General features: G+C 40.7%; 1 protein-coding gene across 1 annotated transcript in view; it reads right to left on the reverse strand.

The window, feature by feature from the left end:
• Positions 1 to 17374, reverse strand: part of LOC117389056 (CUB and sushi domain-containing protein 1-like) — a 234072-nt gene that overhangs the window by 98984 nt on the left and 117714 nt on the right. The window contains exons 7-8 of the mRNA XM_033986629.2: positions 3976 to 4057; positions 1738 to 1862 (exon numbers count right to left, since the gene is read on the reverse strand). Coding sequence (XP_033842520.2) covers positions 1738 to 1862; positions 3976 to 4057 — 207 coding nt within the window. The remainder of the gene's footprint in view (positions 1 to 1737; positions 1863 to 3975; positions 4058 to 17374) is intronic.

Below are 17374 nucleotides of genomic sequence, written 5' to 3' on the forward strand. Positions count from 1 at the left end.
AATAGAACACTGGCAAAGCTACAGTGGAACTAAGTGGAATTAAAGTAAAAGTTTTAAAGCAGCCGTATTGAGTCCAACAAGCAAAAAAGGAAGAGTCAAAGAGAAAGGTGAAGATTATATTGGTTAGAAGAACAGAAGAATAAAGGGCAAAAGAAAGGACCTGAAAATACCAGAAGAGAAAGAGAGGGAAAGGGGGAGCTCACATGACTGATCTGCCTGTTAATTAGAAGCGAGAGGCGAGACACACAGTCACGGTACGCACACACACACGCGCGCACACACAGTGGCACATTGATGGCGATTCATTCCAGAGAGCAGCTTCTAATTAGGACTAAAGTCTCAGCAGAGAATGAGGAGGGCTCAGGAGGTTCAATCCCTGGATAAAGATTGGGTCGACTATAGAACAAACCAGAGAAACTATTTTTAACCCCTGTCCATCACATAAAACCGTCTAGACAAGTAAAAACATACAATCCTGTGCAGAACGCTTTTTGAGCCACACAATCCTTACATTACTATTCACTTACGAGCAGTACTGCATTCTTGTGTACATCTATGTGTACTGACACTGCTTGCAGCCAAATTTAGTAGAGAATTTGTGCACACTTAATCACCAAAGATTGTTTTCCATGTAGATAACTCTCTAAAGCTAACAGCTCTATGAAAGTCTAAAGGCAAATAGCAACATTAGCATTCATAATGAGTCTTGTTTCTGTCTACCTGATAAATGTTTGTGCTGGATGCTCTATGGCTGCACTTCTGTTATTTCACAGAAACTCCACAGGGAAATATCAGTGTCTCCAACAGCTAAATTCCCATTTGCTTCTTTTCTGAGCCAACACCACGAGTCTACCGTTTGGTACTGGTTAGATAGTAAACACTGTTTGTTTTCTTCCTCAAAAGATTCAGAATGAAATCCTTCAGACTGAATGGAAAAGTTAATGCTCGCTGCTGCTTGGAGGTGGTTTGTCTGTGTCTGATTAGAGTAAAGTAAACTAAAATATAATTCCTAATACTTTGCTTAATAATATGTCTTACTTCTACTTTTGAACTATTATTTTGAACTCTTGTCTAAGTAATATTAGTTTTACTACTTTACTCATCTCTGTTAGAAGAATATTATTGTTTAGCTGCTTCTTGAATAAAATAATGTTCTATGCCTTGTCAGTCTTTGTTAGCATTTCATTGCCCTGTGTGTTATAGTGACAGGAACAGCACACTGTAACACTGTAGACCACAGTAATGTGATGTGACGCAGGCCCTACAGTACATGTCACAGAGCTGCATGGGGCTGCCTGCTGTCTGCTGATGTGTGAGCTGTTGTCTGCTGGACACTCACATGTCACATATGAGTGCGGCCTGTATGCTTGCTGTCTGTCCTGAGGAGTAGGACACCCACGGGGCCCTGTCACTAAACATGTGCTCTGAGGAGACTCTTGTGATGCCATTGTGTCACTCACTGCTTTCTACTGGCCACTTCAACCTAATTCACCAATACATAGCTTGAGATGGGGAGGTGTTTACTGCTATATATATGTTTTCCTTAATTTCCTGCACACTCAATTACTCTTTGTGCGTAAAAAAATACCATAATACGCAGAGAAAACAAAACAGTCCATATGTTTTTATAGACAATAGCTAAGTATAACATGATATAGTAAAGTGAGTGAGATGCCACTAGTTTTGTATTTTTGGCAATAATGGTAAAAATGTCTGAAAACTTGAACTGAAACTTACTCCTGCAGATGGGCCGGTGGTCACTCCAGGCTGCCAGTGTGTCTGTGACTCTCTGACAGGTGATACTTTTAGATCCTTGGAGCACGTAGCTGTCGTCGCAGCTGAACTGGACGCTGGAGCCCACTCTAGTTAAGGAGACAGAACAGTAAGAGCGCTTGTCAGGAGGGGTAATAATAGCTGCATGACATGTCTACTTTAAGGCAGGTGACACACACAACAATTCAAATGTATTTTAAGAAACCACAGGAATGATAATGATAGAACTATTAGAGTGTCAAAAATGTGAGTGATGCGGGGTTGATATAATAATATAGGGGTTGGATGTATAATTTAGGGCTTTCAATCAATCAATACGAGATGATGTGTTTTGTTTAAAGGTGTTTTTTTCAGGGTATTTTTAATATGTGGGCAGGTAAAATGCACAGAAACATTTGAAAACACCAGATAATCATAGAGCGGTCATGTTGACTTCAGGTGAGTGATGGCTATCTGATGAGACATGTCACAACAGATGATCCAATTATGCTCTATAGTTAGATGCTCTGTTCAACCCACCTTCATGTATCACTCCCGGGTCATTTGTTCTTATCTCTTTGTTTCCTCGTAGTCTACCTTACGCCCTGCTGTCTTTTGCGTTAGCGGGACATTGAATCTCCTGAATAGAACTCCGCGTGGTGCCTCGTCTGTAAACTTTAATGTGTCCTTCCCGCTGATACAAACACGCACACACACAGCTTAACACCTGGCCAAATATTCACTGTGCAACTCCAACGTACCGCTGCTCTCCTTAACTGTCTTTGTCAACTTGGGTCATTTACTCTGCTGCTTCTGTAACTTTCCCCCAATGCTGCTGACGATGAAAAATATCTCACAGTTCGACTCCCTCACGCTGCGATTTTTACACTTTTATGACTAAAATTTTTCCATTGCGAGTGTATTGACAGCGATGATCCATGCTTAGTGAAAATACGTTTTTCCTCTGTGTAAGCGTTATCTTGCTTCAGTTCTGCCTCATCTCGCTATATTTTTAGCCCCGGCGACAAGCGTGCTTTTGCCCTCACGCATCTGGTAGTGTACTGGGAGAACCTCGTATACGTGGAGGTAATGATACTGTCACTGATGGGGGGTATAGGCGATGAGAATTGCAGATTTTAAAGCCGGCAAATTAGCCATGATTATCTTTTAAAAGGCTGAAAATGGAGTCAGGAAATGGCAAAACGTGGCATATTAAGTTTCCCTCATAATCACAGGGGGAACAGTTTAAGCCGCTAGTGAAGCTAAGTGAATGAGGGGCTATTATTTATAATTGCCAGCTGCTGATTAAATGAAAGGTCTCACTTTCTCCTGATTAGGCGACAGACAAACGCACTGTGGCTGTGTTATTTTATGTCCACTAAGTTCGTTTCTATGAAGTGTAAAGGGGCACTGGTCTAAATCGATAGTAACACACTTAACCCACGTGTGTGTCAATACCAAACAGGAAATCGAGAGCTGATCCTTAAGGGAAATACTACTAGAGCAAAAAATAATCCTTCATTGGCCATTAAATGTGCACTGTGCAACTTTTCTGGAGATTCCGCCATCTGCTTGTCTCCATTGCGCTGGTATTGCTTTGGCTAGAATGTTCCACAGTATGACATCAAATGTACTATCTCCACGGGAAAAAGCGGGTGATGCCAGGTTACATTCTGCTGAGGTGACCCCACTCACAGAAGAAAAGCTTTTTTGCTCTGTTCATACTGGCTTAGTCTTTTCTTTTTTTTTTTCCATTCACTATTTTTTGGAGGAAAGAAAGAAGCGGTAATACAAGTGAATCTACGAAGCCAAACCAATCATTTAAACACTGAAAATCTCAGAAATATTCTTCATTTTTCTACTTAATTATGACCTCCTAATCAATGCCAGCATAAAAAAGCATGACAGTTGATTAGGCAAAACATGTAATTTGTACAGGCTAATTACAAATACAGTCACACCAGCTGCAATTTGTCGGGACCTTCGAGCCCATTTTGAACAGAAGGACTGCAATCCCAAGGAGAAAATCTGAAAATATTGATGGGCTGTTTAAAGTTCTTTTTGAAAGGGAAAATCAATGTGAGTTCTAACGCTGATGCTGATTTTAAGTTTGACTGCTCCGGAGACGGACTTTTCATAGTGTTTTCACGGAGGCGCACGGCTGATGACTCATGTAAATGGAGATTGTAATTGAATGGATGTGTGTGAGTGAGTGGGACGTACTGAAATACAGAGCCCATCCTCTTGCCATTTTCTGGGACCCCGGGATCTGGACAAACATCTCCAGCAAGACCGCTCTGACTCACTGCAAAGACAGAAAAGGTGTCATTAGGTTTTTGCTCGGATCATTCATTTTAGCTTTCTGTTCAGCTTGGAGACATAAGAGCCTATGCCAGAAATATCCCCAAAAACATATCAGAAAAAAAACACTTATTTACTGTATCGTCAGTAAAGTATATTTTTACTATAAGATACTTTACTGACAATACAGTAAATAAAAGTGTATTTATTTATTTATTAGAGGTAGTATTTATTTATTTATTAGAGGTAGTATTTATGTATTTATTTATTAGAGGTAGTATTTATTTATTTTTATTTGTATTTATTTATTAGACATAGTATTTATTTATCTATTTATATATCATTATTATATATTTGTTTTTATTTGTATTTTTTATGATTTATTTTCTATTTTTAATTTACTTATTTTTTTTCATTTGAAGTGTTCAGCATTCAGAATAGCACACAAATACACACAGTAATTTAAACATTCCTCTCAGTACGTGTGAATAAATACTTCTAATAAGGATAATTCATGTGTTATTGTTTTAGGCAAAATTCATGACACATTAAGACACAATATATTTTTTTCTTGTAATATTTCCCCTGTCACATAGAAAAACAGAAAACAAATATTTAAAGCACAAATCAAAGAACTGTAATGGACAAGCTTATTACTGACGCTGAGAACAAACAAAAAAAGCTTTATGTCATTTATCAGTCTGCAAAACAAGCCACGCAAAACAAAACATCTTCCAAATGTTTGTGCCCATTTCGGCGCCATGAAACAACAGAGACATCACTGACAAGGAGCAACTTTACTTCACACAACTCCTCAAAACTTGGACTGGGTTTGGCACGACACACATTCTCATAAAACGGGAGAGAAAATCCAACCTGATCCAATTTCCATCTTAATGGTCCATCTCTTTACACAGTCCTTGAGTTATACCATAGATGCATCACATGGTTTAAAGAAGCTCGTGTCCGTAGATGTGTTCATGCTAATTTAGACGTACATGAATCATCTAATTTGCACATTTTTCTTTCCAAAATTGGGGGAGGTAATAGTTTTATTTATTCTTAATGTCGTCTCCCACAATTTTCCCAATTTTGTCAAAACAATCTCTGAATACATACACCAAAACCATGCAAATATTGTTTTAAAACCCCCTTAGAATATGCACCTCTAAAACATGAGAACACCAGAGATATGTGCTCTTTTTAATAGAGCGAATTTCTTCTTGTTGCACATCATTGTACCTCATCTATCTCCATAATCGGTTTCTATAAAAAGCCGCAAAAAACCATACGATCCACGTGACAATGTCTGTCTGCTTCATATTAACAATTGTACAATCGTGGACTGGAGGCATCTGGTGTATGTCTAAAAATAATGTAAATGTAAATGAGAGGAGACAACATGACACAAACCCAGCTCTGTCTTAATGAAACTGTGGAGGAATACTGAAGAGTAAATACACAGGAGGGATTGGAAGATTGTAGAAAACAAATGAAATGAAAGTGATCCGATCTGAAACAATCTATTCTAGATAAAAGGCTAATACGGCCTCTCCACAGATCTTAATGCTCCAACAGTAACCACCAAAGTAATAGTGTATATTCCCAAACCTTTTCACGGCTCAGAACGTCAACAGGAGATGCTGTTTTGGAGGGTCCATTGTATAACTAACCACCATTTGTAAAACTTTGATTCCTACTTGTTTCTCTGCATCTACACATCAACTTTGAGGACAAAACACTGCCTAACCCATTACCTCTGACCTACAAATCACTCGTCAGTGCTGATATTGTAGCTCATGTGTAAATCTCACCTGTAGCTTCTTATGTTATGCATTTGTTTTTCTGCTTTCCAAACAAACTTTCCATTACTACTTGCAGATTCTATGCACGCCCAGGGCCCACCTCCCTTCTCCTTCACATTAGCTGGAGTTTATTAAGGCATGCTGCTTTTGTGCATCCTAGCATAAAAGATGGATGGCTGATTGCTGTGTTGTTTGTGTGATTGCGTAGCAAGGTGCTATGGAGTGTATAGACAAGTGTGCATCTTTGTTGTGCAATAGGATGCAAACAGAACAAGCTGTCTTGTTGTTATGCTGCAGTTTTGATGTTCTGTCCAAAAACATCCCCACACAAACACACACGCAGATGCACTTTTCCTGTCGCGCCCTCTCATCTCTGCTCCACTCATGTTCAAATGGCTTCCACTGGCATCAAATACAAAGGTTTCCAATGCTGAAACAAATCCAACTTATGCAAATAACATTAGATTGTTACAGTGTGGGGAATAAACCACACATTTAATTGAGAAATATCAAAATCTGGAGAAGGCTTAATCTCATATTTGCACTTTAAAGCACAGTTAACATTTAAACACACGCTTATGATGCACAGCGTTGGTTCATACCTTCAAAGTGCCCTGAGAGAATCTTTCATCTTAAAACTTTTTAGGAATAGGAAACCCATATTCTCATTGGTACCACACATCTTATCCCAAGTATTCTACACTCATGTCAGCAGCAAAGTATTACTCAGAAGAGAAAATCCATAAATAACACCCTCCAGCCTCAGTTTGTAGGGCTGTCTTACATTCAGTGTTGTGCTTAAATGTTTGTAATGAGGGAAAATGTCATTACCTCAAACTGAAAATGATGCTCTAGTTATACATTTAGTTCTGGTTCAGTTCTGGTTCTCAGGTGGTACTTTCAGAACCTTTAAGGCCCTGTATGTTTACAACTCAGAGTCATATGTCTTCTGCATTTGATTTGCATTCATTTCATGTTTGTGTTATTGTATTATTGCAGTGATACAGGTTTCTATATCTGAGGATATTTCTACTGTGGCTTACGTAAATCAGTAACATGTTTTTCTCCTGTACATTTACATATAAACAGACGAATGTGCTGTTATTATTACACTGTGTTTGACATGCTAACAAGCACAACAGGATTACACCACTGCAGCCATCACCATTAGCTTCAATCCCACTGAATTATACTGGATGAGGTGACAGCAGTCCTTTTAGATAAGACTATCAAGGGCCATTATTTGTGCCAGTCATAAATACTCAAGAGGCTCTCACACCAATGTAATTTAGCAGGCAGAGGGGCAGGGCAGCGAGCAGATATACAGACACAGCACGCAGCCTAGAATGACCAATGCAGCTTGTAAAAGAAGAGCAGATTAACACAGGATCTGGTGAGGGTGCTGCAACCTGCTACTGTTAATTTGTGTATCATTCCAAGTGTCGCTCTCTGGTCATTTCAGGGTCAACTACATAAATGTCGAACTACAAGATCAGTCAGTGATACAGTGACTCTTTTGTAGCCTTTATGTCATTGTGTATTTTTATTTCAAAGTGAATCTCAGGCAGAGGTAAGGCTCCTAACTTTTAAATAATCTTTCATCGTTTAAAACCTACGTGCACGTCGAACAGATGCATAGAATGAGACCAACATCGATCCAGGGCTGGGCGATATGACACAAATGTAAACCACGATTTTCTTTCAGCAGATCATGATTCAGATTTGATCAAAAGTCATGTACAGTTTGTATTTGAGCTCATGGGACTTAATGCGTGAGCAAAAAGAGCGTCTGTGGAGTGGAGATTTTGTGCCTCTGCTATCAATCTTCCACATATCAAGCCTTGTGGAGAAGAAACTTTACAGAAACTAGAAACTTAACTAATTATTATTCATTTGCCCATTATTTAGGCTACTAATTTAACAACTATCAGTCATATTCCGTCATCTATCTTCATAACTTTTGTAAATGTCTGTGGGTTACTCCAGTAGGCACTAAATTATATTATTATAAGAGTAAGAGCTGCAGCAGTGACACGTTTTCTTTTGCAACTACTATACACAGTTCTATAAGTGTATACAATCCCAGCACAGATCTGTAATGAGATGTATTTCAGTAATAGTGATCGCAGAGCTCTCTCAAGTGGCCTCCTGGTTGAGAGCAGCACCTGTTGTGGAGCAGTTTGTTGATATGCTCTCCTCCTCTTATCCACTCGCTCTGTCTTTTTCCACCTTCTCATGCTCATAGGTCAATCACGCCCAGAGTTCCTGTCAGGAGCATCACTGAGTGCTTTTGGGAGACTGAAGTTTTCTCCATATAAACACTTGAAGAGGGGGGCAGAACACAAGCCAGATTAAAGGTTTACATCAGGACACTGGGGATTGGCATGAGATTATAGACTACTTCCAACATGGAGTCCACCGAGGGAAGCTCTGTTCTAAATACTAATGTCAAGGTGAGCTATTTTGGTATATAGTTTTATACACTGGTCACTGAGACATATCCAGAAGTGGGAAAAAACTGTACTCAAGTAAGATTACTGTTATTTTAAAGGGAGGGTATCTCGAGTTAGTATGTTCAAATCAAACATTTTTCTGATAATCATTGTAATGTAAATTAGAAAAGATTTGATGTTGTTGATGTTTGGTTCTTGAGATGATTATCTAATCAGAAAGCAGAATGAGCCTCACATGAGTCCCTGATTCGGGTTGCCAGTTCCTTGTTTAAACCTAACAAGACTCTTTCCGGTCTGAAAACTCACCACGCAAACCCCAGCGCTTGCATTTTCAACCAGTAAGATCACGGTCTACACATACTTCAATCAAAGTAATATTATTCAAGTGGATGTAAAACTAAAAAGTAGTAACTGATTATCACCTTCTGCTCTATTTAAAGAAGCAAGAGTCCATTTTGTCCTTGTGCTTTTCCAGCTCCAAACCTACAGCTTGTGCGGTCCGATCAAACAAATGAGCTTGTATAGTACACTGCATTAAGACCACCAATACTAGCCAAGTAGGCATAATGTTTTGCTTGATCAGTGTATGGGCAAGGAAGGGCCCTAGAGAAACGCTGAGGTCAGTTTATTAGTATCGAGCCAATTGGACAAGGTTTCTGCTACTTCAGCGTTGAGTAAAACAACAGAAGCCATGTCCTTTTATTAATGGGCTTACTTCTGTGTTCTTTGAAATAGCACATTTTGAGCTCAGGTATATGACCAAAACTGGGACTGAGAATAGCCTTTGAGTTAATGTCACCAAAAGCCAATATCATGTGTCTGAAGTGCAGCTCTTTACACTTACTGTTACTGCCACACAGCGGCAGGGGCAGTGCCAGACTTTTTTGGCTGGAGGAGCTATGGGAGTGCTAAATTCTTCATCTGGGGTGCACACTTAACATGTTCATTTAGAGCCTTTTATGGATGTCCCCCCACCCCTGCCATGTTTGTGTCACTGTTTTAAACCAGTTTAAATGTATTTATCCCCTGTAGTGACTTATAAAACCTAATGTGAAATTATTGGCCCTCGCCACTCACGAAGTGATGGCGAGGGGCATTGTTCTTCCTGGGTTTCTTCTTCTTATTATTGGCCCTCGCCACTCACGAAGTGATGGCGAGGGGCATTGTTCTTCCTGGGTTTCTTCTTCTTATTATTATTATTTTTTTTTTTCTCCCCCTGGGATCGCAATTTTCACCCCCTGAACGTCAACGAAAAGTCTCACATGGGGGTATCAAATCGACCGGCTTGGCAAAAAATTCAAGAAAATATGCATCACGAAAATGACCCACACACACTGGCTCGACAGCGCCACCTAGAAAATTCAAAATTTTAAAATGAATTGGGAGCCGACATGCATTTTTCGCCTTAGCTTGACGAAATTCACACCAGTGATAGAGCTCATGGAGACAAGCAAAAAAGCCAATCATAGTGTGGCCCTAGGACGAACAGGAAGTTGGCTATATTGAATCGAAAATTCGCCAAATTTTTCGCAGCGTGTTTTCAAAACGCTACTAGTCTCAGGTTTTTGGTCCAAATGAGCTCAGATTTCACATGCCACATCCAGACACATGGGTTTTCAGAAGTTATCCACGTTTTCTCCAAATTCCACATGGTTCGCCCGTACGCCGCCACCGAAATACGCCTTCGTTTCCTGTTTTTTCGATGTCCTCTCACGACCACAGGCATTGCCCTACAGAGCTCACATTCACATCACATATGCGAGATTGTGGCATGAGTGGAATGCAATATTAATTTTAATCAAAATGAACACTATAGCGCCCCCTACCATAGGGGTGAAACGCAAACATTATCGGATTCCTACGAAATTCGGGAAATAAATTGGGGGCATGACGTGGACCAAAAAATAATATTACGGGCATAGGTCATTTTTCACACTTGGCCACCAGGGGCGCAAAGACTCCAAAAAAAATCATTGAAAAATGCCTGACACGCACATGCATTGGTCTACACAGCTCAAATTCACATCACACGTGTGAAATGAGGGTATTAATAAAATGGATTATTAATTGTAATAAAAATGAACACTATAGCGCCCCCTACCATAGGGGTGAAACACCAACATTATCGGATTCCTACGAAATTCGGGAAATAAATTGGGGGCATGACGTGGACCAAAAAATAATATTATGGGCATAGGTTTTTTTTCACACTTGGCCACCGGGGGCGCAAAGACTCCAAATAAAATCATTTAAAAATGTCTGACACGCACATGCATTGGTCTACACAGCTCAAATTAAAATCACCCATGTGATATGAGGGTATTAATAAAATGGATTATTAATTGTAATAAAAATGAACACTATAGCGCCCCCTACCATAGGGGTGAAACGCCAACATTATCGGATTCCTACGAAATTCGGGGAATAAATCAGTGACATCAGAAGAAACAAAAAATGACATTATGGCCATGAGCCATTTTCCACGGTTGGCCACCAGTGGCGCAAATACTAAAAAAAAAATCATAAAAACATTTCTGACACGCACATGCATTGGTCTACACAGCTCCAATTCACATCACACGTGTGATGTGAGGGTATTAATAGAATGCACTATTAATTGTTATCTAAATGAACACTATAGCGCCCCTACAGTATTGGTAAAATACACAACTTTGTCCGATTGGCATGAAACTTGGGGAGATAATTGTGGGCATTAAAAGGGTCAAAAAAGTCCATTACACCATACCTGTATTATGTACACGGTTGCCGGTGCAAAGCCACAGACCCCTCTCATATAGAGTCAGAGCCACACAGCTCAGGGCCACACTGCATATTAACATTGTTCTTCGTTTTTCCGCCAAAACAATCGCATTTTTCACCCCCTGAACATTCACGAAAAGTCTCACATGGGGGTATAGAATCGACCGGCTCGGCAAAAAATTTCATAAAATTGGTGTCGTGAAACTGTCCCATGCCCCCTGACTCGACAGCGCCACCTAAAAATTCACCCCTATGGGAGAGGAGCCTGGTTTATTTTGGAAAACACACACAAAAAGCAGAACAGTGATAGAGAATGGGGGGACAAGCATAAAAATGAATTGAAGCACTGCTCTATGACAGACAGGAAGTCGGCCATTTTGGATCAAAAATTCGCCACTTCATTCGCAGCGTGTTTTCAAAACGCTACTAGTCTCAGGTTTTTGGTCCAAATGAGCTCAGATTTCACATGCCACATCCAGACACATGGGTTTTCAAAAGTTATCCACGTTTTCTCCGAATTCCACACGGTTCGCCCGTACGCCGCCACCGAAATACGCCTTCGTTTCCTGTTTTTTCAATGTCCTCTCACGACCACAGGCATTGCCCTACAGAGCTCACATTCACATCACATATGCAAGATTGGGCCTTGAATGGAATGCAATATTAATTTTAATCAAAATGAACACTATAGCGCCCCCTACCATAGAGGTGAAATGCCAACATTATCCAATTCCTATGAAATTTGGGGCATCAATTCATGGTCTCAGAAGAAACAAAAAATTACATTAGGGCCATGGGTTATTTTCCACTGTTGGCCACCAGGGGCGCAATGAATTGAAAAGAAATTGGCACTTGGCACTTTGACTTGCATGTCTATGAATCATATCTACTCCTAGGTTTTTCATCCGAATTACATCAAACTCCACATACAGCATGTACATATGTCGATTGTCAATAATCATCCACGTTTTGGGGATATTCTTTATGGTTCATGAGTAGGATGCCCTCAAAATATGACTTCGTCATTGGATTTAAATTCCTACACGACTTTTCCTTAAGTGCAAATGAAACCTATCTAGTCCTAGGTTTTTCATCCAAATTTCCTCAAACTCCACATACAGCATGTACACATGATTATTGTCAATAATCATCCACGTTTTGGGGATATTCTTTCTGGTTTATGCACAGCACACTGTCAAAATATGACTGCTTTCCTGCATATTTGATTCCCTCTCACAGACACGTGGATCAGACTAAAAAGCTCAAATTCTAATCACTGATGCGGATTAAAACTGTGAATAGAGAACCATTATAAATATGTGGCCAGTGACCTCCATAGCGCCCCCTACTGTACAGGTAAAAAACTCAACTTTGTCCGATTGGCATGAAAGTTGGTGATATCATTGTGGACCTCAAAAGAGGCAAAAAAGTCCATTACACCATACCTGTATTGTGCACGAGGTTGCCGGTTCAACGCCGTGGACCTCCATTATAATGTGTTGGTCACACATATTTATATAGAAACTGTGTGAAGGGGGGCGGATTGCGGCCGTGGGGTGGCCGGGCGGGGAAAATGGTGTGTGGGGGCAGTGGCCAGCCCCGGGCGGTTGCATGGGGGGGCGGTCGCATGGGGGGCGAGGGCCATCATCGCCGCTTGCGGCTTTAATTATTATTATTTTTTTTCTCCCCCTGGGATCGCAATTTTCACCCCCTGAACGTCAACGAAAAGTCTCACATGGGGGTATCAAATCGACCGGCTTGGCAAAAAATTCAAGAAAATATGCATCACGAAAATGACCCACACACACTGGCTCGACAGCGCCACCTAGAAAATTCAAAATTTTAAAATGAATTGGGAGCCGACATGCATTTTTCGCCTTAGCTTGACGAAATTCACACCAGTGATAGAGCTCATGGAGACAAGCAAAAAAGCCAATCATAGTGTGGCCCTAGGACGAACAGGAAGTTGGCTATATTGAATCGAAAATTCGCCAAATTTTTCGCAGCGTGTTTTCAAAACGCTACTAGTCTCAGGTTTTTGGTCCAAATGAGCTCAGATTTCACATGCCACATCCAGACACATGGGTTTTCAGAAGTTATCCACGTTTTCTCCAAATTCCACATGGTTCGCCCGTACGCCGCCACCGAAATACGCCTTCGTTTCCTGTTTTTTCGATGTCCTCTCACGACCACAGGCATTGCCCTACAGAGCTCACATTCACATCACATATGCGAGATTGTGGCATGAGTGGAATGCAATATTAATTTTAATCAAAATGAACACTATAGCGCCCCCTACCATAGGGGTGAAACGCAAACATTATCGGATTCCTACGAAATTCGGGAAATAAATTGGGGGCATGACGTGGACCAAAAAATAATATTACGGGCATAGGTCATTTTTCACACTTGGCCACCAGGGGCGCAAAGACTCCAAAAAAAATCATTGAAAAATGCCTGACACGCACATGCATTGGTCTACACAGCTCAAATTCACATCACACGTGTGAAATGAGGGTATTAATAAAATGGATTATTAATTGTAATAAAAATGAACACTATAGCGCCCCCTACCATAGGGGTGAAACACCAACATTATCGGATTCCTACGAAATTCGGGAAATAAATTGGGGGCATGACGTGGACCAAAAAATAATATTATGGGCATAGGTTTTTTTTCACACTTGGCCACCGGGGGCGCAAAGACTCCAAATAAAATCATTTAAAAATGTCTGACACGCACATGCATTGGTCTACACAGCTCAAATTAAAATCACCCATGTGATATGAGGGTATTAATAAAATGGATTATTAATTGTAATAAAAATGAACACTATAGCGCCCCCTACCATAGGGGTGAAACGCCAACATTATCGGATTCCTACGAAATTCGGGGAATAAATCAGTGACATCAGAAGAAACAAAAAATGACATTATGGCCATGAGCCATTTTCCACGGTTGGCCACCAGTGGCGCAAATACTAAAAAAAAAATCATAAAAACATTTCTGACACGCACATGCATTGGTCTACACAGCTCCAATTCACATCACACGTGTGATGTGAGGGTATTAATAGAATGCACTATTAATTGTTATCTAAATGAACACTATAGCGCCCCTACAGTATTGGTAAAATACACAACTTTGTCCGATTGGCATGAAACTTGGGGAGATAATTGTGGGCATTAAAAGGGTCAAAAAAGTCCATTACACCATACCTGTATTATGTACACGGTTGCCGGTGCAAAGCCACAGACCCCTCTCATATAGAGTCAGAGCCACACAGCTCAGGGCCACACTGCATATTAACATTGTTCTTCGTTTTTCCGCCAAAACAATCGCATTTTTCACCCCCTGAACATTCACGAAAAGTCTCACATGGGGGTATAGAATCGACCGGCTCGGCAAAAAATTTCATAAAATTGGTGTCGTGAAACTGTCCCATGCCCCCTGACTCGACAGCGCCACCTAAAAATTCACCCCTATGGGAGAGGAGCCTGGTTTATTTTGGAAAACACACACAAAAAGCAGAACAGTGATAGAGAATGGGGGGACAAGCATAAAAATGAATTGAAGCACTGCTCTATGACAGACAGGAAGTCGGCCATTTTGGATCAAAAATTCGCCACTTCATTCGCAGCGTGTTTTCAAAACGCTACTAGTCTCAGGTTTTTGGTCCAAATGAGCTCAGATTTCACATGCCACATCCAGACACATGGGTTTTCAAAAGTTATCCACGTTTTCTCCGAATTCCACACGGTTCGCCCGTACGCCGCCACCGAAATACGCCTTCGTTTCCTGTTTTTTCAATGTCCTCTCACGACCACAGGCATTGCCCTACAGAGCTCACATTCACATCACATATGCAAGATTGGGCCTTGAATGGAATGCAATATTAATTTTAATCAAAATGAACACTATAGCGCCCCCTACCATAGAGGTGAAATGCCAACATTATCCAATTCCTATGAAATTTGGGGCATCAATTCATGGTCTCAGAAGAAACAAAAAATTACATTAGGGCCATGGGTTATTTTCCACTGTTGGCCACCAGGGGCGCAATGAATTGAAAAGAAATTGGCACTTGGCACTTTGACTTGCATGTCTATGAATCATATCTACTCCTAGGTTTTTCATCCGAATTACATCAAACTCCACATACAGCATGTACATATGTCGATTGTCAATAATCATCCACGTTTTGGGGATATTCTTTATGGTTCATGAGTAGGATGCCCTCAAAATATGACTTCGTCATTGGATTTAAATTCCTACACGACTTTTCCTTAAGTGCAAATGAAACCTATCTAGTCCTAGGTTTTTCATCCAAATTTCCTCAAACTCCACATACAGCATGTACACATGATTATTGTCAATAATCATCCACGTTTTGGGGATATTCTTTCTGGTTTATGCACAGCACACTGTCAAAATATGACTGCTTTCCTGCATATTTGATTCCCTCTCACAGACACGTGGATCAGACTAAAAAGCTCAAATTCTAATCACTGATGCGGATTAAAACTGTGAATAGAGAACCATTATAAATATGTGGCCAGTGACCTCCATAGCGCCCCCTACTGTACAGGTAAAAAACTCAACTTTGTCCGATTGGCATGAAAGTTGGTGATATCATTGTGGACCTCAAAAGAGGCAAAAAAGTCCATTACACCATACCTGTATTGTGCACGAGGTTGCCGGTTCAACGCCGTGGACCTCCATTATAATGTGTTGGTCACACATATTTATATAGAAACTGTGTGAAGGGGGGCGGATTGCGGCCGTGGGGTGGCCGGGCGGGGAAAATGGTGTGTGGGGGCAGTGGCCAGCCCCGGGCGGTTGCATGGGGGGGCGGTCGCATGGGGGGCGAGGGCCATCATCGCCGCTTGCGGCTTTAATTTTTTTATTGTAGTCTCATGTTGGACACTTTATCATTGCCATTTGAACATTGTTAGTTGAGATTGAATGTCCTCAGGCAAAAATCTTTGGGGGAGCTGCGGGGGTGTATTGACCGTTCTACAGGGGGCTAGTGCCCCCTCAATCCGCCCCCTCCGGTGCCATCCCTGCACAGCTGTCCTGGATGTTGTTACAGAATAGGAGTTAAAAGGAGTGTTTTTTAATTATTTGATGTAGATTTTCTTTCTCTTTGAGCACCTTGGGACAGTCTCTCTGTTCCCCTGGAGTTTCTTTTGTCTCTGATCCATAAACTAACCAAATTAAAGAACTCAACTCATGCTGCAGTCATGCCTTTGATGCACAAATAAACACGACACGTGTAAAAATAGCACCGTTGTGAAACAGGCAGATGTGGTCTCATTTCAGGGTGTAAATGAAGCTATGTGTGTGCATGTTTTTGTCAACACTTTTTATATTACATTGACATGTGTACAGTAAAAATAACATGCCACATGTGCTCAATGTTATGGAGGAAGTAGTCATATTTATAAACCACAAAAAAGTAAAACCAGGAAAATCAAACTATGTCAGGTGCAAACTGAAGACAATGTATATATCCTAAAGTTCACAGAAGACATATTACGTCTTTCTATTGTAGTTATATACACCCCCACATCACAGTAGCCTCTTGAATGCAGGAGAATAAAGGTTACTCAAACACACATCACTCTAAAAACCACTCCATGAGGGTAAATGTAAAACAATTCAAAGTTTTTAAAAGTCGATTTTTGACTGACATGTCTCTTTTAACCGTACACTCATGCATGTACCCTGCTTTTTGATCATCTCAGTAACAACCAGAGCCAACTAAACACTGCTAACGTAAGTAGCTGAAGAATTGTGGTTCATCAGTGTACATACTTTTACCCCCACATGCCTGATGTTGTGTTCTACTCCATACATTTATTTTCAGTGGCGTCATTGTGGAGTGCTTTAGGTTAACTCCAATAACAGATGGCTGAGCGGTCGTTAGTTCTTGTCGTCTGAACAGGCGGCTGCCAGAAGCACTGCCTAACTATCCTGAAGAAAAATGCTCTTTTAAACTCGACTTTCTGAAATGATTCATTATAGTCCTGGGTCACTGTCAGGGGAGTTATACTTCTCAATTATAACAATTTTATATAGTGTAATTATGGTGCATCCCCTCAAGTAAGCGGAACCTGTCTGTAGAGCTGTCACAATACCACAATGTCAAAGGAAATACTCACAACTGATTACAGCTTTTTTTTTAACAATAGAATGTCATTTTAATGTCATTTTTAGGGGATGACGTCTCCCGTGCCCTGTTTCAACCCTCCTGATGGTTAGCTGTAAGATTCTGTGCAACGCTCAGCCCACAAGCCTAC

This window comes from Periophthalmus magnuspinnatus, chromosome 3 (genome assembly GCF_009829125.3).
Source record: "Periophthalmus magnuspinnatus isolate fPerMag1 chromosome 3, fPerMag1.2.pri, whole genome shotgun sequence".
Taxonomy (NCBI): domain Eukaryota; kingdom Metazoa; phylum Chordata; class Actinopteri; order Gobiiformes; family Gobiidae; genus Periophthalmus; species Periophthalmus magnuspinnatus.